Genomic DNA, 27106 nt, shown 5'->3' on the forward strand with positions numbered 1-27106 from the left:
GGATGATAGTCCCACCATACATTGCTTCATCAGCTTTCATTTGGAGTACTGTGTTCAGTTCTGGGCACCATGTTTTAATAAGGGCATTGATAAGCTGGACAGTGACAAGAGGAAGGCAACCAGGATGGTGGAAGATCTTGAGTCCATGACATGTGAGGATTGGTGGAAGGAACAAAGGATGCTCAGCCTATAAAATAGGGACATCAGGTTGGAGCAGAAGCAGTAATAATGAGTGGAGATTGTAAAGAGACCAATTTAGGCTTGAGGTCAATAAGAACTTCCTACAATTGAAGCTATCCATAAGTAGAATGTCTAAAATCCAGAAAGAATAAGTATAAAAGAGGCAACCCAAACTCAGGCTCTGGCTTGCCCAAGATACTTACGAGCTGTGTGACCCTGGGCAAGTCACTTAACCTCTGTCTGCCTCAGTTTCCTCATCTGTAAAATGGGGATCATCATAGCAACTAGGGCAGCTAAGTAGTGCAGTGGATAGAGTGCTGGGCCTGGAGTCAGGAAGACTCATTTTCATGAGTTCAAGTGTGACCTCAGACACTTGCTGTGTAACCCTGGGAAAGTCACTTACCCTATTTGCCTCAGTTTCCTCATCGGTAAAATGAGCTGAAGAAGGAAATGGTGAATCACTCCAGTACCTTTGCCAAGAAAACCCCAGAGAGTCACAAAGAGTTGAACACAACAAAAAACAACTGAACAGCAACAAATACAGCAACTATCTTCCAAGACTGTTGTGAAGAACAAATGAAGTACTATTTGTAAAACTTGTAAATCTTAAAGTACTATTAAATGCTATCATCATCATCATCATCATCATCATATTTATGGCTTCATGTAGGCCAGGGTGTGGGATAACAGTAAACTGCCCTTCCCTTCTTCCCTCTTGGGAAATAGCTAGAAACAGTCCTGACTGTTCAGAGAGAAAGGAAGAGATTGAGAGGAACACAGTCTCCTTTTTTTGTATATCCACTGAGTCATCAGCTCTTTTGGTTATAGTGAATAAAGAGACTTCATCTGCAAGGGTCTTTTAGCTCTGAGCCATATGTGGCTGAGAGCAGGCCCCAAAGTTCCTGTTGCAACCAGGAACAATAACTCTGAGCATGCTCCATGGGAAGGCCCCTATAGGCCAATTGAACCTTGTTACAAAGGGATTTCCTATTGTAATTGGTGCCTATGTTACAGTCCTCATAGCAGGTCTATTCTGGACCATCATTCCAGGTCCTAGAGTGGTGACCATTTATAGATAAAGAGAAGGAGAGTGGAGAGTTTTCACTGGTTGCCATATTTTCTTTTCTTTCTTACCAGAAGATTTGCAACTTTGTCTTCCCTTTGCAGAGGATTCAGAAAGCACTTGAAGGAAAAGGAAACCAGGAAAAGGATAGAAGAGGTGACAAGATTTTTGCACAGGGGTATGCACTGGTTGGGCATACACTGGTTGGTCTTACCTCCTAGATTTGCTTCTACCTGCTGGTTTTGCCCTCTAGAGACTTCTGGGGGTCCCATTCCAGTTTATGCAGTATAGATAGCAGAGAGAAACAATGGGCATACAGCAGTCAGTTTAGAAGGTTCGGCTCCCATATTGCTAGCAAATGATTACAAACAAAACTGTGTACCATGATCAGGATTGGCAATACAATACTTGAGAATAGACAGCTTGTGGAGGCAGTGGCTGACATATGGAGTGATTAGGACTTGTGCAAGGTCAGTATTGCAGAAGCTACTGAAGAGCAGGAGACAGGGCCAGATAGAAGATCTCAGAGTCTGTCAACTACAATGAAGCATGAAGAAGGGGTGAGCTACTGCTAGGGAAACTGACCTGTTTAAATGTTGAAATCCATAGATGGGACCCCAGACACATTCTCACCTTTTCATTTTCTCTCTCTCTCTCTCTCTCTTTTTCCAACACAAATGAATATGAATTGGAGATACCTTTTTGGAGAAGAAACTTTGGGACTATCTCTCAGGTAAACCAAAAAAGCAGAATAAGCAAAAGAAGGTTGAGCAAAGTACTTCCTGGAAATACAATACTTGACAGTTTCTCTTGCCTAAATTCAGTAAACCAGATGATCATAGAAAAGCATATTGCCTACATCACATAAATACAAAGAGGACCGGACTAAGTTAGGAAATTTTCCAGAATGAGTAGGTGTGTAGTCAGTGAATTTCCTGTAATTCTCCAGTAATTTGGAGTCATATTTCCTATTATCCCTAGATCTATGTTGAACTTGAGATGGTGAGAGTTTTAAATTCCTGACAAGCTGTCTGAAGCTGCAGTCTGATGAAATCAACAAAGGGAACTAGAAGAGAGTAGGTAGTGATCCTCAGAATTGGGGAATGGAAAAGGAAACTGAGGAAGTTTATGTTGGATGGCTTCAACCTTAGTGAAATAGGAGGCTAGAACATTTGTTTTAAGTATGGGAGATAATCTTAATATTTATCTGGCACTTTAACTAGAATGTAAGCGCCTTGGGAGCAAAAACTGTTTTTCTGTTTTTTTGTCCTTATACTCCTAGCACCCTATGTAGTATCTTTCATATAGTATGTGCTTAATGAGCATTTGTTGAGTCAGAGGTTTGAAAGCATTTGATAGACATAATCTCATTTGAGGCTCAAAACAACCTTGTGAAGTGGGTACTACCCATTTTACGGCTAAGGAAACTGTACCTCAGAGAGGCAAATGATTGGCTCTTTGTCACGTCACTGACTGACAATAGCTGCTGCTTTGGATCTCCAAGCAACAATATCCAGACCCCAGTGGTGGTCACACCACGAGCGAGAATTTGAAATGAGGCCTTTCCTGAGTGCAAGTCCAGCTGTTTTCAATTGCAATGCATTTAGTAGCAAGAGGAATAAAGAAAAGATTTGGAACACTCATTACAGGAGAATTTTGAGATTATATATTATTTGAGGTGGATGAAATCAGTGATGTCCAAATCCCATAGATATTCTCTTAGGAAATACCCCTTGTCTGGGACTGCTGCCCAGAAGGAACTTTTCCCAAAGTTGACTCAGAAGGCTAGAGGGGCTCCTGGCTTGGCAATCACTAGGGGATGGCGTTGCTGCTGCTACCTCCACTGTGAGCAGAGCAGGAAACATGGTGGGCTGGAGTGGCAGAATGCCATGGTCAGGGGCCCTCTTCATTGGCTATTGTATTTACTTCGACCGCAAGAGACAGAGCAATCCTACCTTCAAGAACAGGCTCTTTAAGTGAAGAAACAGAAGCTTGCTAAAGAGAGAGCTGGGTTTTCCAAGCTACCTGACCTTAACAGCAGAAGCTGTTCAGAAGTTCTTTCTTGAAGAAATACAGCTGAGGAATTACTAGGCCAAGGTGAATATGAAAATGGTGTTGACCACTTGACAAATGCCATTACTGTCTATGGGGAGCCACAGCAGTTGTTGCAAGTTTTACAGCAAACTCTTCCATCACTAGCGTTCCAGATGCTTCTGACTAAGCTGCCAACAATTAGCCAGAGAATTCTGATTGTATAGAGCTCGGCCAAAGATGATGTGGAATGAGAAACATGTCAACATAATAAAATCTTAATAAAATTTTAAAAAAAGGCTACAGGGCCATTCTACAGTAAAGTCTCATTGATGTCCTGTGTTTTTGTCTCACAGTCATTTCCAAATACACTCCTCTCACTTCTCCCAATGAATCTTCTCTTATAACAAAGAAAAGTTCATCAAACTGACACGGTGATCTAGGCTGATGTTGTACACATCATTCCATACTCATAGTTCCCCATCTATCTAATGAAAAGAGGGGAGTGCTTTTCCTTATTTCTTCTCCAGAAAAGATTGGTCATCGGAATTATATAGTGTTCAGAAGTGCTGCTCTTTTGAAATATTGTCCCTTGACACTTTGTTCCATTATTTGCCCAGCCTGCTTAGAGGAAGACTGGAAATAAGATAAGGATGCCTGTATTTTCCCAAGCTTTGGCAAGCAATAAAAAGTCTCTTGGTCATTGTAGGGAGAGATAGTAGCTGATGACCTGAGAGTCAGCAAATAAAGGAAAGGCAAGAACCAAGTTTGCGTTCTACCCCAACTTGGAATACTCATTGTGATGTCATGTGAGGTTACTACATTGCAAGCTGTGGCTCTTTGATTGAAAGGAGGCATGGGGTGGTGGGGTGATGGAGCCGATCCTGGGGCCTGGCCCTCCCCTGCCACCACCTTTCAGCCTTCTTCTATTACTTGGTCTCCTTGTCATTGGGGTCTGGTCACTGTTGCCTGGGGATCGAAGGCGGGAGCTGTTGCCAGCCAAGCTCAGCGAGGTACATGGAATTACAACACCTGCCCCAACCCTGGGCCAGGGCAGAAGTATGGGGAAGGAGGGTATCTTATGGGTAGAAGGCTTGTTCCAGCTCTCTGACTCTCTGGGAATCTTCTGTTTCTTTCTCTTTTTACCTCTCAGTCTTTCTCAACTTAAGGTATGATATATTGAGGCTAGGGTCTCCCCCTCTCTGTGGAGTACCCACTGATGTGACTTTATCTTTTTGTGTTCTTTCAGACTTTAAGGCAGCAAAAAGTACCAGGGAGCCAAAAACTCACAAAAGGTACCAAGATCCTTACTGTCTCACCTGGAAGAGCTGCATAGTGAATAACAGCTAAATTCATTAGGGTCCTGAAGGGTCGGGAATGGGAGAGGAGAAGCTGGAAGGGAAATAGTAATTGTGGTGGCAAGTAATGAGGGAAAGGAATCATCAATTTTATGCTTTTGGTAGCTTTGCTTTTATAGTCAAATGAAAATATCTCTCCATCTGAGTGACTGCAAACAGATTTTGCATTCTTTCCACTTTCTTCCCCTCTCTTTTCCTCTTAAAGACCAAAGTAATTAAATGGGAGAAGAAAACCATTACATTTTTCTTTTTCTCCCCACCTCAAACTCATACTCTCATCTCTTATGGCTTAGACAGTAACAGAGGTGTGTATATGTGTGTATATGTGTTGGGGAATTTCCTCACAACTCATTCTGATGGCTCCTTTTCACTGTGTTATCAAGGGAATGGGGAGGTAATGGGAAACAGCACTAGGACACAGGAACCATGTTCAAACTAATAATTATTTATGCCTGCTTATGCCTACTATGTCACTCTCTATACTAGGTACATTATTGGCATACAATATGTACATAGCTATGACATAGAATAAATACAAAATAATTTGAGTGTCAGGCATGTACACCAATGATTGGGTGAGTTAAAAAAGGTCTCTTAGAGGAGGTAGCATTTGAGCTGAGTCATGAAGGGAGCTAGGAAAAGGAGAGCATTCCCAGCATGCATCTGGTCTTACGTGCTAAGTCAACACAGGGGCAGGAAGACAGAAGGTGGGGTACTTGCAGAATGGCAAGAGGGCCAGTTTGACTATAATACAGAGAAGACCCCTGGCTGCATATGGCCCCCAATGCTTCTGAAAGCAGCCTAAACCAGATTAATGTTTAATAAAATAAATAAAGATATAATAAAACATAGATAATATTACATTTTAAAACTGAGTCAATATGTAGTCCGTGGGGATCCTTAGCTACAGGGGTTTAGTACCCCCTGTTTATATGAGTTTGATACCACCAATGTATAATATTTGAGAGGAATCATGTGAAATCAGTTTGGAAAGATAGGCTGGAGTTAGATTGTCAAATACTTTAAATGCCTTTATCCTAGAAGTAATAGGGAGCACTGAAACTTCATGAATGGGGGAGTAACCCTGTCCACCTGGGTTCTATTCCTAGCTCTTCTACTAAGTAGCTAAGTGACCTTGAATAAATCACTTAACTTTTGAGTGTTAATGTCCTTAGTTGTAAAATAGGGATAACAGTACGTGCAATATCTATCTCACAGGGTTGTAATAAGTATCAAATGAAATTATATACAAGGTGAACCAAAAATCTTAATGCAATTTTTAAGCTTTAGTAACTTAAAGCTGACCTAAGGCTTTAGGGACAGTTTATATATAAAGTGCTTTACAAACTTTAAAGCTCTATATAAATGCCAGCTATTATTATATAATCTGAAATGAAGGTGTTGGATTACATGGGCTTTAAAGTTTCTCAAAGCTTAATAACTTAAAATTCTAAAGGTACCTGGCCTCTTACTAACATTGTCCTCCATTATTTCCAGTTCCACCTCCACATTGGGAGGAAAATCTTCAGATGGGATGTACAGGAGCTGACCTGGCCTGGTGAGGAAAGGTTTCCTACCCTCCCCATCAAATTACAGTGGATACTAGTTGTCACCATTTTTATCCTTTCAGTTTTACTGACTGGTACCCCATTTCATCCAGTTTTTCAGGGCTCCCTGTGGGCTGGGCCCAGAATTATACTCTCTGGTCAATGGATAGGAGCCTCCAGCATATTTTCCAGCACCTGGACATTGCAAGGTCAGGGGCGATGAGCCTGGGGTAAAGTAACTATAGGGTTGGGGAAAGGGATGTTAAGGAACATGTGGAATCGCCAAGTCCTTGTTGGTGTTCTCATCAAAGGAAGCATGGTCGTCATCTCCCTGAGTGGATGAGAAAAGCAGTCTCATTTCTTGGGAGAGGAACTAGCCCATAGATGAATGAAATGTAGGAAGGGCAGTCTCCCTTTCTTTTTGTACAACTAGAGAGAAGGGACTCCGTGCAATGTCCATCCTTTTCTCATTTACCTTTTCCTTTTCCACTCCACAGCAGATAACTATCTATTTGTCTTTCTCTCTCAGATCCAGCCTCATGAGCTTGTCCTCATCTTCACAAATGACCTCGACTTCTTCCTCCAGCTCTTCTACTACTGGGCCTCAGGACTTGCAAACCCTGACATGCTACAAATGCCACAGCCCAGAGTTTTCTAGAGTTCAGAGAACTTCTTCACTTCACACTAATCTCAGTGCAACTCAATCCCTTGCCTACATTTTTAGAGAGAGCCTACAACATCGGAGCCTCAGTCTACCTAACCCCTCCAGAAATTATTCTGGACAAGCAAGGGTGCTTTCTCTGCCTCCTTTTCTGCTTCCTCAAGGTAAAAAAGACACCACAGAGAAGAATATTTTTTTGGACAACTCTAACTCCGTTCAAAGGCTCTGTGAGACCAAAGCAGCAGAGGAAGAGAATGACAGCTGGGTCCCCAAGGAGACCAGGAATTCCTTGGAGCTCCATATAAGGAGAAAGATTGCCCAACGTTTGGCATGTCCTCCAATTTTCAGAACCATAAAGCTTTCTATCAGTCCACATCCTTTGGCCTATAGCCCTATCCGAGAGAAGAAGACAACAAAAAAGAGGGGAGGAAATAAAGTTTCAAATCCTCCATCTACAAATCTTCATGAGAGACCCCGGCTCCCATGCTGGGCTCCACTTCAACTTTCACATTCAGCCCGGGGGGTCCTGGAGGGGCACATGGCCTGGAAAGTATGTACACTGAGGGCCCAGAGAGTACCCACAGCTGTGAAGCAGTCATGGGCAATGCTGAACTGTGTCATTAAAGTACAGAATGAAGGCCATAAACCTCAAAACATTGCAAAGGGTACCAACAAAAAATCTCCAGATGTTTCAGACTGCCTATTCCAGACAAGACTAACAACTCCAAAATCATCGAAAGCAGACAGCCAGCTCCAGCCAAGACCCTCATTTATTACACAGGATACCTTTTGCTCAGGAGTGGATGTCATCCCAGGGGAAGCCACGTTCCTGAAAGAGGATGTAAAAAAGAGGTTGGAACTTTGTATCAAGAAGAATGTCAACTGTCTTCTAAAGAAGGCCACAGAGCAACAAGAGGAGGATCCAAAGGAGAATGAAGAATTGAGCACCAGGTTAAAGCTTCAAGTTGTAGGCACGATGAGATCACCTCCACCTATTGAATCTGTGCCATTGGGCCCAAGACCCCAGGTTCAAGTCAATGATTCTAAAGGATTGACTCCAGAGTCATATGATCAAGTTACAGGGTCAGGGTCAGGGCCACAGGTTCAAGAGCCACAGACTCAAGATACAGATGAGGTGGAACTAACTTCAGTGCCACAGAAGCAAGACATAGATTCTTTGGAGGTCAAAAATTCAAGTTCAAGTGTTCAAGATATGGATTCTGTAGCAACAACCCCAGGGCCAGAGAAGCATGATACCGATTCTGTGGAGCTGACCCCAGGATCATTGGTTCAAGATGTGGATTCCAAGGGGCCAACCTCAGGACCACAGATTAAAAATGGGGATTCTGGAGGGCTGATCCCAGGGTCACAGGTCAAACTCACAGATTCCAAAGGGGAAATCCCAGAATCCCAGGTCAAACTCACGGACTCCAAGGGGCTGATCCCAGGGTCACAAGTCAAACTCACAGATTCCAAAGGGGAGATCCCAGGATCACAGGTCAAACTCACAGATTCCAAGGGGCTGATCCCAGAGTCACAGGTCAAACTCACAGATTCCAAGGGGCTGATCCCAGAGTCACAGGTCAAACTCACGGATTCCAAGGGGCTGATCCCAGAGTCACAGGTCAAACTCACAGACTCCAAGGGGCTGATCCCAGAGTCACAGGTCAAACTCACGGATTCCAAGGGGCTGATCCCAGAGTCAGAGGTCAAACTCACAGACTCCAAGGGGCTGATCCCAGGGTCACAGCTCAAACTCACAGATTCCAAGGGGCTGGCCCAAGGGTCACAGGTCAAACTCACAGATTCCAAAGGGCTGATCCCAGGGTCACAGCTCAAACTCACAGATTCCAAGGGGCTGGCCCAAGGGTCACAGGTCAAACTCACAGATTCCAAAGGGCTGATCCCAGGGTCACAGCTCAAACTCACAGATTCCAAGGGGCTGGCCCAGGGGTCACAGCTCAAACTCACAGATTCCAAGGGGCTGATCCCAGGGTCACAGGTCAAACTCACAGATTCCAAGGGGCTGGCCCAAGGGTCACAAGTCAAACTCACAGATTCTAAGGGGCTGATCCCAGAGTCACAGGTCAAACTCACAGATTCCAAGGGGCTGGCCCAAGGGTCACAAGTCAAACTCACAGATTCTAAGGGGCTGATCCCAGAGTCACAGGTCAAACTCACAGATTCCAAGGGGCTGACCCCAGGGTCACAGGTCAAACTCACAGATTCCAAGGGGCTGATCCCAGGGTCACAGCTCAAACTCACAGATTCCAAGGGGCTGATCCCAGGGTCACAGCTCAAACTCACAGATTCCAAGGGGCTGATCCCAGGGTCACAGCTCAAACTCACAGATTCCAAGGGGCTGATCCCAGGGTCACAGCTCAAACTCACAGATTCTAAGGGGCTGATCCCAGGGTCACAGCTCAAACTCACAGATTCCAAGGGGCTGGCCCAAGGGTCACAAGTCAAACTCACAGATTCTAAGGGGCTGATCCCAGAGTCACAGGTCAAACTCATAGATTCCAAGGGGCTGACCCCAGGGTCACAGGTCAAACTCACAGATTCCAAGGGGCTGATCCCAGGGTCACAGGTCAAACTCACAGATTCTAAGGGGCTGATCCCAGGGTCACAGCTCAAACTCACAGATTCCAAGGGGCTGGCCCAAGGGTCACAAGTCAAACTCACAGATTCTAAGGGGCTGATCCCAGAGTCACAGGTCAAACTCACAGATTCCAAGGGGCTGATCCCAGGGTCACAGGTCAAACTCACAGATTCTAAGGGGCTGATCCCAGGGTCACAGCTCAAACTCACAGATTCCAAGGGGCTTGCCCAGGTGTCACAGATTAAACTCAAAGATTCCAATGGGCTGATCCTAAAGCCACATCTTCAAGTCATAGATTCTGTAGAGTTGACCCCAAGGCCACATATTCAAGCTGTAGACTCTGTGGGATTGACCTCAAGGTCAAAGCTTCAAGTCATAGATCCTAAGCAATTAACTCTAGAGTTGCAGTCACCAGTTGGGGATATCCTGAGCTCCACACTTCCATACATTTTAGGTTCTGATAGGATTGCTGCTAAACTGAAACAAGGCCTTCCTGGCTCTAAGACACAGGAAATTCTGAGATCAGTATTAGGAGACTTGAATGAGAATATAGTCCTTCAAAAGTCCTTTATTTTCAGAATATCTAGCAAATTTTCCAAAACAGCACAACCTTCAACTCTTCCCAGGCCTCTATCTGTGCAACTCTTACATTCCTTACGGCAATGGAGGCTGAGACCTCGATGCCTATTCCAGGCTCCTTTACTCCCAACTTGGAGATCAGAGAATAGTTTTTGCCAGGAAGGTTTAAGGACTCCGAAAGCCCTAAAACCAAGTATTTCAAAGAGGCAAGTGAAGGCTCAGGAGCAGGGAATTTCAAAGGGAAAAGTGGCAAGGAGAAAATCATCATCTACTGCTTCCATGCTAAGGAAGAACCTGTGGGCTAAGATGCAGCAAGCACATCCTATCCAAGAGGCTCATGTCCAAACACCACCTCCAGTTTCCGATCCATATGCCCCAAATGGGCATTTTTTTACACCAAGACAAACAGTTTCCCACAGCTGTCAAGGCAAGATTATGGGTACCCCTCCTAGGACTTCACTTTCACAGAGAGACAACCTACGCCAACTCTGTAAGAAGAATTTATCCTTCAATGAACAGCTAGAGAATTCCAGGCCCAGTACCTCTCAAGACTATCCCAACTTGACCACAAAAAAAGCCCAAGGCAGCACTGAACCTATGGAGGAAAGGAAGGAAAGGGAACAAATCCCCTCAGAGTTAAGTGAGCTACCTCAGAGTACAAGTCCACAACCGCCTTCCTCCCACAAGGTACCTAGTCCTGAGGAGAACCCTGCTTCAGTGGAACAGAATGAAAAACCAGATATCTGCTCACAGATAAGAACTTCTGAATCTCAGCCTAGGCCTCTGTCAGTAACTTCTTCCCATGAACAGACACAGCTATTACGGGATCTGCAGCTGAAAATAACACAACGGCTCCTAAAGAATCAACTGTCTCCACATTTTACTTCATCCCTAACTACAGGTATGGTTCTACAGTACCCCATCTGTCTGCAGTGTGGCAGATGTTCAGGCCCCAGTTGCCCCCACAAGTTCCAAGACACTGTTGGGCCTTGGCTTCTTATCTATCCACAGCTCCGCCTTTTTCGTAACTCTGAGGGACATGGGGAGTTTCGGGTTCACCTTGGCTTTCGGTTGAGAACCCGAAACCAAACCCAAACCCCAAAAGAGCAAAGAGAAGTAGGGCCTTTGGTGTCAATGAGACATGCATCATCACAGTCTGACCCATCAGAGAAGGAGAGGAAGGGTAAGGTCTGTACCTGTCATGTCACCAAGAAAAATTTTACTCTAAGCCCCTACCCTAAAACAGATATAGCACTTAAGCCTTTCCAGCCTCTGGAACCTTCTCAAACTCCTGGACCTATTCAGGTCCATATCAAAAGAAATTTACCTGGCAGGAGAGTAGAGGTTGTAAAAGCAGAAAGTGGAAAGTCTGAGCATGACTTTACAATACATTCTTTACTGGACACTGATAGCGAAGGTGGCTTGGCTGGAGATGAAGCTAAACAGATCCTTGACTCAGAACAAGTGAAGACCCCCAAGGAGATCAGAACTACAACTCAGAAAATTGAAAGAGTGCCGAGACAGAGCACCCCCAAGGCTAGAGAGATACATCGAGAGAGAAGGACTAAGGAAGCCCAGAAAGTAGCTCCTCCAAGCAGACATTCTGAGAAGTCCACGGGATTCATGCAATGGCTCTGCCTCTGCATAAAGAGAGCATTAGGTATGGCTTATCCACAAACGCCTTCGTTCCAACAGATGCAGGCTCCTAGGGCAAGCCCATACAGGCAGCAACGCTCAGTTTTCCCTGAACAATCTCATGTCAAACATGATTCCAAAAATCAGGGCAAGCAGTTGGTCAAGTCTCTGGACACAACTGGTCTAGACACTAAAATGGAGAGGAAAAAGCCAGAGAGAGATGACAAGAAAACAGAAGTATTCAGACCACTTCGTAGGGTTCCAGAGAGTATAAAGATTAACCAATCTAGATCTTTTCTTAAATCCGCACCCAAATCTAGACCGTCCCGCAGGTCCCCATCCCCAGTTCCAAAAAGTAACAAGATTCCCCATCCTAGAAGGGCCCCAGTTCCACAGAGCAACAAGATCTCCCATCCCATACCACCACACCAGTACACACCTCCAGCTCAAAGGAAGTGTTGCGGTGGATCTGTAAAGAAACCCAATAAAACTAAACAAACTAGCCAGGGAGATAAAGTCATTCTAAGAGGACCAGCGTTAAAACAGAAGATTCCACAGCCAGATGCTCAGGGTGATAGAACAGGGAGGATGTCTTGGAAGGACATCCACAGTCAGAGAGCAGCCGGCTCAGTTCCGTGCCCTGAGGCAAAGAAGATCCGGGAGAGCAACAAAAGAAAAATCTAAGTGCTCTTCCCCAGGCTAATCTACGAGCCTTCACTTCACTGCCACTCCATCACCCCTCTTGCATGATCCCTAAGCGTGTGTCTAAGAAAATTATCTGGGGGGGCGGGGCTGTAACTTCTCTCGAATAAAAGGAGAAGTAAATACAGAGTGTGTTGAGCTGTATGACTACCTAGGAAGCACTAGGGCAGCCAGGTGGAGCAGTGGATAGATCCGGGTCTGGCCTCAGACGTTACCTGTGTGACGCTGGGCCAGTCACTTAACCCTGCTTGCCTCAGTTTCCTCATCTCTCAAAATTCCCAATAGGGTCACGGAGAGTCGGACGCGACTGAACAACTAGCAAGAACCAGGCACCAGCCTCGGTCCCGAGGTCAAGGGCGGACCTAGGTTCAAATCTTGACTATGTTTCTCATTCTAGAATCAGCTCCCTCTCATCCTTATTTTCCCTATCTGTAATAAAAAAAAGGAGGAGGAGGAGGAGGGAGGCGACTGCCATTGACGGTCTCACCACTCTCCCATCTGCTACATTCTAACATCTACAAACAGCGTCGGAGGGGCGCTGCAGCGAGAAAAGCGGAACCTGGCCACGTGATACTCCGGCTTCCAGCGCGCCGACGGGAGGTGAACGGACGTGACGTTACTCTCCTTTCCTCTCCAGCCTCCTTGGGGTCGCGCCGTGATGACGTTTTTGAAGTAAAGCCTGGAGGGGGCGATGCCTTCCGGACGCTCTGCGGTAGCTTCTGTGAGTAGACTGGCTTGGGGGGCCCCTTTTCCAGAGCCTTGAACCCTTGATTTTTTTACCGCGATCCCGAGGCCGTCCCCACTGCCATTCGGGCTCCCCCGTCTGCTGATTCTTAGGCCGTCCGGGCCCGGGGAAGGCGCGGGGCAGAGGAGATAGCGCGCTTCGGCCGCTCCCGGTTCTTGGTCCCCAGGCCGGAGTTTCTTCGTGGGCAGCGCGCCACCCTCCCCTTCCTCCTTCTCCTCAGACTGCCTCCGGCCCCGCCACCGAGCCCGGGAGGCGGCCTTTCTTCCCGCCCCCGCACTCTACACGGTGGGTCTGGCGCAGTTAGCGGGACCTCGGGCCGGCGCAGGGCCAGTGCCGGGGAGGACGCCCCACTCCCTTCCCAGAGACCGAAGGGACGCGATCCCAGCCTTGTGTGCCGAGGCGGAGATGTTCCTAGGAAAGCGTGGTTTCCTTTGTGAGCGGAGGGTTTCCTCTCCGTGGGGGCAGACTCTATTCCGAGGTCGCTGGGTAGTTCGGTCCATATGAGTTCACTGGTGTAGGGACGTCTTGGGGAGAAAAATTCCCTCAAGTATGCAACTGGACTGCTGTTCCGCAACTTAGTCTTGAGTTGTCCGCGGGCACTGCGAGATAGGATCACCGAGCCTGCCTGTGTCAGAAGAGGGACGTAAAGTTAGGGCTTACTGTTGTGAGGTTGTCGTTCTGTCCCCTTCGCAGCGCTGCCTCTCCCTATAGTAGTAACTTCCATGTTTGTGATTTGCTAGGCCCCTGGACCCACACACTTCAGGCAGCAGAAGAGCAAGAGGAGTGTGGAAGCCAAGAAGTAAGTGAGGTTTCCTGGCATTGGTGTAATTGGGTGATAAAGCAGGTTGTCAAGCTCACGCCTTGAAAACACATTAGCCTGCAGAAAAGAATGGATTACAATAAAAGTTGAAAGTATGACCCACATCATATTTGTACTGTATTTCTTAAGGCTTTTGATGCTCACTGCCATCAGATACTTTGTCACTAAGACTGATGAAAATAAACTGGTAATCTTTTCAGTTTCAGATTTTTCTGTAAGACTGGTTAATGATTAAGTTTATGCCTGGAGGGTGCTGAGGTTTGTAAACTTCCTTCAAAAGATAGCCTTGTGCTTTAGAAATTTTTGTTTGGAAGGAATGACATGGACAGTAGTTTTTTCATGAGACCTTGATATTTGAACTGAGAGAGGGATTGAAGATAAAGCATTAAAACTTTATCACATGGGAGACCAGAAAGGAGTTGGAGAGGTAGATATTTTTTGTTTGAGATCAGAGGCAGAGAGTGAAAAGTAGTCAACAGTTACCACCATAAACTCATTAAATTGCTGCTGCATTTAAAGTAGTTACTTTGCTTTTGTTCAATTAGGGTTTCTGTGTTACTTGGGAAAGGAAGTTTGGGATTAATTGTATTTAAACATTGCATGTGTGCTTCATAGAATATAAAAGCAGAGAAGAACTTTGCCTTGAGAATTGCTGTAGATAAACCTACTATCAAAAGCAAAAGTCAAAGATTTTTTAGTCTCTTCTTTTTTTTTTTTCTTTTGGTAGCTATTCTACCAAAAGATGTTTCACTAAAGAGTTCTTAGCACCGTTTGGCTTTGGAGGGTCTTCCTGAAATTATCTTAGAAGGGTCAGGTTAGATGAAAACTTTTTTGTTTTGTTACTATACCCACCCTCAGGATTGAATTAACCTTTGGGCTTTTTGTTTCACTATTGAGTTGAAGGTATGAGAAAGTTCAGTTCATGTGTTAATCAGAAAGAGATATAGACTAATTTGCCCAAGAAAAAATCATGTAGGACTTTGAAATGGTGAAATGAGGTGAAAAGAAAGTCTTTACTGGGCATTTCTTTTCTAGTAGTTTTCTTAGTCATTTTGAACTTTTCCTGTTATTTCATCCCCTTTTAAGTAATTTACAGTTTCTAATTTCACAAAATTTTAAAGTTGGAAGGGACATAAGAAGTCAGGAGTCCCAATTTTTTTTAAATACTTGCTGTGTGGAAAGCACTAATAATATCGAACAGCCCTTTCCCTCAAAGAGATTACATTCTCCTGGGGGAAACAGCATGTTTAGAGATAAGTTGGAGACTGTCCAAAGGAGAGTAACCAGGATGGGGATGAGCTTTAAGTTCATGTTGTTGGATGATTAATTGAAGGAACTAGGAATGTTTAACTTAGAAAAGACTTGGCAAGGGCGACAGCACATAATAGCTGACTTCAAGTATGTCAAGGGCTACTATGTGGTAGAGGAATTAGTCCTCTTCTGCCTGGCACCAGAGGGCAGAACTAAGTCTCATGTAAGTGGTGTTGCCTGAGTGGGGCCTTGAAGGACACTAGAGGTTACAAGAGGTAGACAGGAGAGAGCATTTCAAGCATGAGGAATAGCTTGTGCAAAGGTACCAAGTTAGGAGATGGAATATTGAATTTGGAAAATAGCAAATTGGCTGGAACATAGAGTATGTGAGAGGGAGTAACTTGAAATCAGTCTAGAAAGATAGGCTGGAGCTAGATTGAAAAGGGTTTTAAATGCCAAAGAGTTTATATTTTATCCTGGAGAAAATAGGGATCCACCAAAGCTTCTTGAGTAGGGAAATGGCATGGTCAGACCTAGCTTCAGGACTGTTTATTCAGCAGTCATGTGAAGAATGGTTTGAAGTGGGACTAGATGAAAGGAGATCAGTTAGGCTTTTGTAGCAGTGCAGGCAAGAGGTAATAAAGGACTGAATTGGGGAGGTAGGCAAGTGTAAAATAGGGAACAATTGTGAGAAATGTGAAATTAGAATTTATAAGATTTGGTAACTGATTGGATATGAGAGTTAAGGTGAAAAGAAGATTAGAGGATGACCATGAGATTTAGAACTGGAGGACTAGAAGGATAGTAGGGTTTGCCACAGAAATAGGAATTTAGGAAGAGGGATTTGAGTAGAAAGATAAGAGTTCCATTTAGGACATGTTGAATTTGAAGTGTCTGTGGTACATATAGGCAGGGATGTCTAGTAGGCAGTTAGAGACATTGCTTAGCGCTTTTTATGAGAACTCTGCAAAACTCTGTTGGAAATACAGAATTACAGTAACAGATTGGCAAAAGTAATTAAAAGCTGCAAAACTCAGCCTTGGTGGAGTTGTGGAAAACAGGTACATTGTTTTACTGCTGGTGAAATTGCAAACTTGTTGAATCATTTTTGGAGAGCAATCTGACAGTATATAGTAAAAGTTACAAAAAATAATCACTATTGATTGAGCTATACTCTAAAGTGTTTTAAAAAACAAAAAAAACTCCCATTCAAGTATTTTCACAATAGCTTTGTATATAATTACCAAAAAAAAAAAAATGGAAGCAACTGCAATACCCAATAGAGGAATAATTAATAATTATGGTAAATTAATGCAATGGAATCTTCAATGTGTAAGACATTATGAAGAATAAAAAGAAATCTGGAATGATTTCTATAATGAAAAGTGGAAAAAGCAGAACTAGAAGAATAGACTGTACATATCAGGAAAAGCAAATTTTAAAAAAATGGCCAAGAACAAACAGACAAAAAATTCTGATGGGGACTTGGAATGGTATTATACATTGAAATTGATTAATCTGTATGTAAGTAGTTACTAAGCAAGTTCAGTTATTTGGACTTTTGTGTTAATGTTCAACATTGGGTTTTTAATAAATCGTTTAAGGAATAAAACTGAAAGCGAATATATAGAAAGAAGAGAGAAGGGCCTAAGACAATCCTGAGGTACACCTATACCTCATCATAGATGACGATCTGGAAAAATGGAGATGCTTTTTTTAAAATCTAGAGAGACCTGAGCATCATAAAGAGAATGGTGAATATTGATGCATGCAGAGGGCTCAAGAAGGATGAGAGCTGAGAAAAAAAAGCCAGAACAATTCATAATTTTAGAATTTCTTTCCAGAGCTGTTTCCTTAGTCCTAAATAGTCTTTGTTTCATCATGGATCCATAAGCATTAAGTTTCTACTGTGTGCCAGATCCTTTTCTAGGTGCTGAGGACACAAATAAGAAAGTGAGCTCACCCTACCCTCAAGGAGTTTCCATTATACCAGGGGAGCACATTATATTTACAGATAAGTAAATACAGGGGACACGTGATTTGTGGAGTTGTGGTGCTAACAACTGGGGAAATCAGGAAAGGCCTCTTGAAAGAGTTGGCACTTGATCTTAGCCTTGAAGGAAGCTAAGAGTTCCAAGAAGGAGAGCACTCCAGGCATGTAGGATTAGGAGCCATTAAAAGTTTTTCAGCAAGGGAGTGACATGATCAGATATGGTGCTTCAATAATATCCATTTAGTAGCTATGGGGAGGGTGGGTTGGAGAATTGAGAAACTTGGAACAGGGAGACCAGTTAAGCTGTTACTGTAGTCTGAGCTGGGGTGGGGAACCTCAGCCTTAAGGCCACATGTGGCCCTTTAGGTATTTGGGTGTGGCCCTTTGAGTCCAAGTTTTACAGAACAAATTCTTTTATTAAGGGGATTTGTTCTGTGACCTTTGGATTCAGTCAAAGGGCTGCACTTGAGGACCTAGAGAGCCACGTGTGGCCTCAAGGACCCAAGTTCCCCACCCTTGATCTAGGCACAAGTGAAGGCCTACTTATGGTAAAAGCAGAGAGAAAGATACAGATGTAAAAGGTGTTGAAAGGGTTGAATCATTAAGACAATGCTGTGGGATGAGGGAAAGTAAAGAATCGAGAATGATTCCTAGGTTGTAAACCTGGATTATTAGAAAAATGGTGGTGCCATTCTTTTTATATGTCTGAAAGTGTCACCGTTTTTCTAGATCATTATCCATGACCAGCCCCATGTGTATAGGTGTATCTCAGGATTGTCTTAGGCTTATCTCTTGTCTTTGTACGCATTCTCTTTCAGTTTCTTTTTTTCTTAAATTGTACCACCAAATGATGGTGGTCAACAGTAATAGGGATGTTAGCAGATTTAGTAAGTTTAAAAGAAAAGATGAGTTCCATTTTAGACTTGTTGAGTTTGAGATGTCCATGGAATGTCCAAATAGAGATAATATTTAGCAGGCATTGGAGATGTGGGTCTATAGTTTAGGAGAGAGATCAGGTCTAGATACACAAATTATGGAACCAACCAGAATTGATAGTTGAAACCAAGAGAGCTGATGGGATCCCTGAAAGAGGGTATAGAACAGGGGTTCTTAACCTGAAATCCATAGACATACAAGGTATCTTGTGGATGGATTTCACAGGTGTCTGAGGTTAGAAGGGGGTGGGAATTACATCTTTATATCAATATAATTGACTCCTTTTGTAATCCTGTGTGTTCTATACATTTTAAAACATTCTGAGAAGGAATACGTTGGCTTCACTGTAGTTAAAGGGGGTGCATAAAGGTTAAGAATTTTTTGTGTAGAGAGAAAAGGGGGATGCAGGATAGAGCTTGGGTATATCCATACATAGGTGTACGTCCTATCTTTTCAGTTTTTCCTTTTCCTGTCTTAGCATTATATAAATTGGAAATAGTTTCATACTCTGCTTTTGGTACTCTTTTTTTTTTTTAAGCAATTCTGCTTTCATATCTGTTTCTTACTTAGAAGGTGATGGATAAGATTAATCTCCCCAGTTTTTAGAGACCCAAAATCTTCAGTGGTTGAGCCTAGGCATATGTTGACATGAGCAGAGAAGCCCAAGGTTCGTAAAGTTAATATAATATAAATAGAAGAGAATTGGGAACAGGTGATTGGGTTCAAGTTTCTTGATTGATCTTCTCCAGAAAACAGCCTTTTTGCCTCAGAGGTCTAAAAATATGCAGAACAAAGATTTGTGGGGAACAGAACTTCATGAAGATAGTGGAGTTGTGAGGGAAAATGTAAGGCATCTTTGCAAGTGAGAAGGAAAAGTTTTTAATTTCAATAATAACTGACATTTATTTAGTGCTTTAAGGTTTTTTGTTGAATTTATGCTATTTTTTTATTATTAAAAATGATAAATATCCTTTAATCACCTTCATTTCCAAATATATCCCTCTGTGAGAGCCATCTTTTATTAAAAGAAGAAAAAAGCACTTCAGCAAAACTAACTGACCTGTCAACCAAGGCCAACAGTATATACAGTGTTCTACATCCAGAGTCTCCCACCTTTGTAAAGAAGGGCAAATGAATTCTCATATCTCTTCTTTGGGTCATAATTTTTTTTTATGACCACTCCCCCCCCCCCAAATCAAGGAACATTGTTGCATCAAGCCACCCTGAAAGACAGGAGTGATCATTATAGTTGATATTTAACTTTGATTTTTTTGTTGTTGTACATATTTTTCCTTGTTCAACTTCGTTTTGTTTCAGTGCATATGTTTTCTCATGCTTCTTTGTATTTTTTATATTTATGATTTCTTACAGTACAGTAATATTACATTTCATTTCTATACAACATTCCCCAATCAGTGGACATCTACATTGCTTCTAGTTCTTTCCACCAGAGAAGTTGCTGCTATAAATATCATAGTGCATATATAAGGCCTTCCCCCTAACCCCCAATCTTTTACCTCCTTGGAGCATATGCCTAACAGTGGGATCTTTGGGTTAAAACTGTATGGACATTTTAATCACTTTCTTAGCATAATAACAAGTTAGTCATTGCTAGGAGTTGTACATGTGTTCTTTTATCTTATTTGCAGTCACCATATCCCTATGAGGTGAGGTCCATAGCTACTATCCCCATTTTAGAGATAGGAAAACTGAGGAGTGCTTGACTCCTAGACCAACACTATCCATTAGGCTAGCTGATTGCCTTCCTTGAATTGTGTGCAAAGAACAGAGGGGAATTCCTAGAAGGTTGCTTTGAATAGGAGGTATGAATAGAAAGGTATGAATTTGGCTTAAGATGAGGAAGGAAAGACTATAGAGGGCATTTGAATTGGTAAATGCAGGCCACTATGGTATAGTAGAAAACCTGCTGGAGTTGGCCTTTTAGGGAATTTTGGTTTCCATCCAGCCCCCATGGATAGTCCAAGTTACTTAAACTCCTTAGCCCACAGTTGCTGTATGTGAGATGGGACTATAACAATTACACTACCTAACAGGCTAGGTATAGGTATAAATGTTATTGTTTGTTGCAGTTCAGTCATTTTTTAGTTGTGTCTGACTCTTTGTGACCCTATTTGGGGTCTTCTTGGCAAAGGTATTAGAATGGTTTGCCATTTCCTTGTCCAGCTCATTTTACAGATGAGGAATTGCAGCAGACAGGTTTAAGTGACCTTCCCAGGGTCACACAGGTAGTAAGTTTGAACTCAGGAAGTTGAGTCTTCCTGACTCCAGGCCCAGCACTCTTATCTACTGTGCCACCTAACTGCCCAAATGTTGTTATTAGTGTAAAATCATAGGAGTTGAAAGGAGCCTGATTGACCTTTTAGCCTAGCACCTTTAGGTGCTTAGGCATTTAGGTACATTAGGTATGTAGGAGGAAATTGAGATTCAGGGGCATTAAATAACCTGTCCCAAATTAAAACAGTGGTAGAGCTGGGACTGTGACACAGATCTGATTGTTAGTACTCTCTTTTGCAACATGTTTACTCTGTGGTTGATCTGGTTTCTGAGGAGGGCTTTAGTGCTTCATTTGACCAGCCAGCTACTGTGTGTGTTGCATCTACTAGGTATGGGGGCAGGGAGATACAACGGTAAATTAGACTTGTTACCCACTCCCAAAGAACTTATAATCAAAAGGAGTGGTAGTTGTGTCTCTTAGGGGGAATATGAAGTACCATAAGTTCACTTCTCTGGAGTGGTTTAAGGAAGGTGGGAAGACCTCACAATGTCAGTAGTATTTGAGCTGGTCTTTGAAGAATTGATAAAAGGATGGATAGAATGTAAATGGGGGGAAAAGTGATCATGTCATATCATGTTACTACTCTGAGTATAGTTCATGCCAAGCTGTAGGCAGGCAAAGAGGGAAGAGAGAGGCTTTAGAAAACTGACAAAAGGGTAGGGGACAAGGGAAAGAGCAAGGAGCCCTTGATAAAATTGCAAAGAGCAAAGTTTGTCTTTTGGGATTTTCCTACCTCTCTGTATCCTTGCTCCTTTACAGTCTCCTGTTTCTCTCATTTGTTTTCCTAAACTCTCTCCTCTGCCTGCCTACTCCCTCCACTGGAATCCAGTATCTTCTGTTGTATTCCCTCAGTGAATCTTAGTTACGTCAAAGGGTAAATAACTGATAGCTTTCTCCCTTAACCTTCCCAGGGATTTTTGCTAATGAAAACAAATTAACCGCTACAAAGCCAGAGGATCAGACATAACTGGAAGGAGGCAGAACAGCATTTTATCATGTTTGTTGTTTAATTTATTTGGCTCTGCCTTCTTAAATACTAAGGATATTATGTAAGATTTTATTCCTTGTTTTGTGTATTTACTTGATTTTTTTGGTAATGGTTACTAAGTTGATAATAAAAATATTTTTAAACACAAGAACTGCCACATAAATTTCTTAGTTGTTGGAATTTCAGGCTATGTGGGAAGGGGAATTTTGAATTCAAGCTTTCCCTTAAATGTACCTACTAAGTTAGAAACCCTGGAATTTTGTGCAGGTGGAGGGGATTAGCACAGAGGAGAGAAGGAATATTCATCATGGTTCATAGCCATTTCTAAACAGGTGGAAGGAAGTAAAGTGGTTCTAGGCCAAATAGGAAGCTTTTCTGAGACCTTAAGACCACTGGATCAGTAATCTTAAGGAACTAAGATAGTTGCATCCGCGACCTGAATATTCAGATAGCCCTTGACTTACATGTATATTCCTGGCTTTAGTTTTGGGGGTCAAAGACAGGATAGATACTTGAGTCCTAGAGTTAGTTGGTTTAGAACATGATAGTGCTTTTCTTTTGGTTGTGAGAGTTATCCATAAATTCCTATTTTCTTCCTCACCATAGCATAGAGGTGGCCTTGGGTTCTAGGAGCCTAGAGTGGAGTATAAACTTTGGCAGATTCTGCCAACCTGGGAGGACTTGAAGGACAGTCTGAGCAATAGGCAATTTGTTTTCCAAGGACTGAGCATTAGGTTGGCCACTTGGTGATGAATTCTTTGATCATGGCAACCCACGCAACAAACTATAAATAGTAAAATATCATTTAGTCCTGTGGACCTGTTCTCTTTCAGTGATAGTGACAGATGAGCAGAAAAGGGGACACGGGATGCTAAGAATCACAAATTTTAGACTGTTTATGAACATTAATGTAACTCTTGGTATTATAAATGTGAGGTCCTCAGTGACCAAGTAGACATGACTCCTAGTGGAAGTGAATTATATTATACTTGACATTCTCACTATATATAAAATCAGGAAGTTACAACTGAATGGAAGAATGAGTCACAGGTTCTCCTTGGATAGACAAAGAAGTTGGTGCATTTGTAAAAATCAGTGCCCAAAAGGAACAAGAAACATCATTTCGTAGGGTACTTGGTCTTCTTGTCTAGTAGTGTTCGAAATAAATATTTGGAAAAAACCACTGTAAAGATAATTACACTTTTATGGTGCTGCAGTGTTTTGTTGGGGATAAGGAGGTAAAGCAATTCCATGAAGAACTTAACAAGATCCTTCAAATTAATAATAATAATAGCTAGCATTTACGTAGCACCTATTATGTGCCAGGCACTGTACTAAGTGCTTTACAAATATTTAATCGTCACAACCACCTTGGGAAGTAGGTACTATTATGATCATCCCTGTTTTACAGTTGAAGAAACTGAGGGAAACTGGTTAAGTGACTTGCTCAAGGTCATACAGCTAATAAGTGCCTGAGGCTGGATTTGAGCTTCAGACCCAGCTCTGTATCCACAACATCATCTAACTGCCTCTAGGCAACATATCCTTCAATGTACAGTGACTTTAGTTCTACAAACATTAAAGCTCTGCTAGGTACTAGGCACTGGAGATTAAAAAGACAAAACTGAACTGCTCCTTCCTTTCCAAGAGTTTCCTGTTCACTGGGGAGATTATTACACATATGCAGATAAATAAATACAAAGTAATTTGAAGAAGGAACTTGTCCTGATAACTGAAGGCAAGTGGAGCAATAAAAAAAGTTTTACATAGGAGGCATAAGTGAAAAAAAAATGGGCATGGGAAGGATGGGGGAAAATACATTGGAAAACAGGATTAAGGAGTAAGAGAAGAGAAACCAAAGGCTTGTAGACTATATAGAAGCCTCATATTGGCACATCATAAAGACTTTTAAATGGGAGTCAGAAAATGCCCAATATGACAAACACCAAATATCATACAAATAAAATTGGTTTTATTTTAATAGAAAGGAAACTGCTAGCTGCTGATATGGAAGACATTTCAGAATTAGCTCTCTGTGAATGAGACAGACCATAAGCTTGTTAAAACAAATATCAGAATCAATAGCAGTTTAGAAGAAAGAGTAAGAGAGAAAATATGGCATGCAGTTAAGGCACCTTCAACCTGACAAGCCGTTAGTGCCAAAAGTGGGAAATGAATAAAAGCAAAGGAATTGACACATACCTTTACTCTTTCCTAAGGAAGCTTAACTGTTACAAATCATTCGGCACAAGGAAACCAAAAGAACTTACCACTCACTGTCTCAGCCATGAAGTATTCGGTCCCCCTTGCCAAGTGGAGAGATATGATAGCCAAGGACAATACCAATTAAAACATAAGTTCTTTTGAAAATCTTATGAAGGAAAATAATAGAAGATTATCAATAGCATCACCTCATAAAAGAAGAAGAATCAGTGAAGGGAGAAACAAGTTAACAGAAAATTTGGCAGGAGAGCCAATATTCCAAAGACATTTAAAGATGGCCCCAGGAGGAAGTTGACAAATGAAAAATGGAAAAGATCTGTCAAGATTTCTGTAACAAACTCCTTTTGCCATCAGCTGCCACATTTAAATCCGATATCACACTCCCTGATAGGAGTCAGGAAGAAATGAAAATGGAAATAAAGCAAAGAGGGTAAAAGCAAATGGATTAGGCCATGTCAGTGCAGAGGAAATCCCTGTTGGAGGTAACAAAATTCTGAAGGCTTGGCAGAATGGATTCTCAAGATACGTGAAAAAGAGGAGTATACCAAATGGTTGTTTTTTCCAAGGATTTTTAATGTTACCCCCTCCCTCCCCCAAAAAGACTGGCTCATATGTCTATTTTTTTCATCTCTATGGAATCTTTTTTGAGAATAATCTGCAAGCTCATCAAGGGTATCCTTGGTGGAAGTATGAGAAGGAAACAGGATAATTTTTGCAGAATATTTATAACAAACCACATCTTCAGCACACAACTGATTAAAAGGAGCAAGATCCAACTGCCTGTTACTTGGTGACTGTTTAAAAGCATTTGACTTTTTACAGCAAATTGCCCCTTAATGCCTCTTCTCTGAAAAGGGGTCTCTTATGCAGATATTAAGATTCCTTAAAAGCAGTAACAGTGGAGATAAATTTCTTTGACCCTCTGATTATTAGTATCAGATGTTGCATAAAATGAGACAATTCGCCGTCGTGTAGATGTGCGTTTACAGTTCAAATTGAAGAGAGATTCCCAATCAATGTCCTTTAAGTGTTTCTCTTGGTGACATTGATGACATTGTACTGATTGTATCAATTCTGGAAACATTAAAGAACCTTCCAAGTTAGAATTAGATTCACAAGCACTCGGAAGAGTTCAGCCTAACCGCTCACACAGGAAAAGCCAAGCAGATTAAGTATGCTTGTTATTCGTTCAGACTATGATATGTAGTTGGATAGATGACCCATAGAACATATATCTTGGATAGACACTGCATGTGGATCATTCATGAGCTGGGCCCAGAATTTAAGCAGAGAATAAGCTGGGTTGTCTGTGGAAAATTATATAGTGCTTTTAATGACACTAAGCTCTTTCGGGAAACAAAGGATCATATATTTAACATCTATATTTTTTTGGTGGTGCCATATAGCTGTGAGCAATGGAACATCTGTCTCTGAGGAGCTAAATTTGCAGATTGCTCAAAGGGTGATGGAGAAGTACATGATAAGTGTCAGTCAGTTAGCATTCATTAAGCACCTACTCTGTGCCAGGCACTATGGCATTGAGGATACAAAGAAAGGCACAAAACAGACCCTTGTGTCAAGGATTTCATAGTCTGATGGAGGAGACAACTTGCAAACAGCTATATAAAAACAGGATATATACAGGGTAAGTTGGAGGTTGTCTCAGAGGGATGACACTAACACTAAGGAGGATTGAGAAAGGCTTCCTGTAGAAGGTAGGACTTGAGCTGAGTTTTGAAAGAAGCCAGGGAAGCCAGGAGGTGGAGATGATGTAGGAGAGAGTTCCAGGCATGGGGGACAGCCAGTGAAAATGGCCACAGTTGGAAGATGTGAGAGGAGCGGCAAGGAGGCCAGTGTCACTGGATCCCTGAATATGTGCAAAGTGTGGGGAAGGTCTAATGAGACTGTAAAGGTAGAAAGAAGAGGCCAGGTTATGGACAGCTTTAAAAGCCAAACAGTATTTTATATTTGATCCTGGAGGAAATAGGGAGCCACTGGAGTGGATTGAATGGGTCCTGGGAAGAGCAACATGTGCTTGAGTGGAAGATTGATTGGAATGAGGGGAGGTTTAAGGCAGGGATTGGAGCAGTCCAGGCATTAGGTCACAAGGGCCTGCACTAGGGTGGTGGCAGTGTTAGAGGAGAGGATGGGAGATGCTATGAAGGTAGAAATGACAGGATTTGGCAGCTGATTGGCTATGGTGAAAGAGAGTGAGGTTTCTGTTGTGAGACTGAGGATGGTGGTGCACTTCACAATAATAGGGAAGTTAGGAAGAGGGGAGGGTTTGGGGGGAGAGATAATGAGTTCAGTTTAGGACATGTTGAGTTTGAGAAGTCTAAGAGATATACAGGTTGAGACAGCCAGTATGCAATTGGAGATGTGAGATTGAAGGTCAAGAGAGGTTAGGTCTGGACAAATAGATCTTAGAATCATCTTCGTAGAAATCAATCCATTCGAGCTGATGAGATCTCTAAGTGAAATAGTGTAAAAGGAGAAGAGGGGACAGGACAGAGCCTTGGCGGGAAAACTGTGATTAGCAGATGTGACCTGGATGAAGATCCAGGAGAGTGTCAGAGCAGTGTCATGAAACCCTAGAGAGAAGAGGTTGACATCAGAGGCTGCATAGAGGTCAAGAAGGATGACTGAAAGGGCCACTCAATTTAATGATTAAGAAATCATTGGTAACTTTGTAGAGAATAGTTTTATTTGAATTGATGAGGTCAGAAATCAGACTATAGATTGTTAAGCACAGACTTGAGAGAAAAGGAAGTGGAGGTATTGATCATAGATGGTGTGTCGATGATATACTCAAGGAGTATAGCCACAAAAGCGAAAATGACATAGTATAGTAGCTAGCAGGAATGGATGGATCAGTTTTTGGAGGATGGAGGGGACATGGGTGTGTATATAGGCAAACAGCCTATACATATAAGCTGTATACAATAGGGAAACAGCCAGTAGACTGGGAGAGATTGAAGGTTAATGAGAGAGTAAGGATGAAAGACCAGATTGTTAGAAAAGATGGGAGGGAAGGGGAACACTTGTGCCTGAAAACCACTGAAGCATTACTCAGGCAAAGCAGTGTAAAAAAATGTCATCAGAGATCTACGACCAGAAAAGGATGTTGGTTGGTAATGTAGGGAGAGAAAGAGATAACTAACTGATGGACAACCTGTGTGCTTCATTGGTATTTGAACAGTAGGAGATCTAGAGAAAGACTTTAAGCTTTGTCTAGACTACTGAGGAAGATTTATGGGAGAACATAGACAGTCTCGTATAAAATGAAAAGAAATGGATGTATTACATTCAGCACAATGGGAGGAAGGTACTCATAATGAGATCATATGTGCTTCTGAGTGTGATAATGCAATTTGACAACTTAAAACTCAGGATCTGAGGAGAATTGGAGGGCTACTAAGAGCTATAAATTGCCTTCTCTGCTCTGTCACTCGTGGTTACGCCTCATTTTTCTCCTTATTCCTCTTGGATTCTGGAT

The 27106-nt window shown here is 42.5% G+C and overlaps 2 protein-coding genes across 3 annotated transcripts in view; both read left to right on the forward strand.

Annotated features, from left to right (window-relative positions):
* The first annotated feature begins 4146 nt into the window (after positions 1-4146).
* C3H2orf16 (chromosome 3 C2orf16 homolog) lies at positions 4147-12340 on the forward strand. The gene is made up of 6 exons (XM_036749920.1): positions 4147-4287; positions 4524-4569; positions 6130-6190; positions 6293-6388; positions 6709-9929; positions 9975-12340. Exons 1-6 carry the CDS (start codon positions 4147-4149, stop codon positions 12338-12340), a joined length of 5931 nt encoding a protein of 1976 aa, XP_036605815.1.
* Positions 12341-12945: 605 nt separating this feature from the next.
* ZNF512 (zinc finger protein 512) overlaps positions 12946-27106 on the forward strand; it is a 29420-nt gene continuing 15259 nt past the window's right edge. Inside the window, exons 1-2 of one of the 2 annotated variants that reach the window (XM_036749268.1) lie at positions 12946-13079; positions 13844-13902. In XM_036749268.1, the coding sequence (XP_036605163.1) occupies positions 13050-13079; positions 13844-13902 (89 nt within the window). In that variant the 5' untranslated portion in view covers positions 12946-13049. The remainder of the gene's footprint in view (positions 13080-13843; positions 13903-27106) is intronic. The other variant, XM_036749269.1, reaches the window with a different exon arrangement.

Source organism: Trichosurus vulpecula, chromosome 3, assembly GCF_011100635.1.
Source record: "Trichosurus vulpecula isolate mTriVul1 chromosome 3, mTriVul1.pri, whole genome shotgun sequence".
NCBI lineage: Eukaryota > Metazoa > Chordata > Mammalia > Diprotodontia > Phalangeridae > Trichosurus > Trichosurus vulpecula.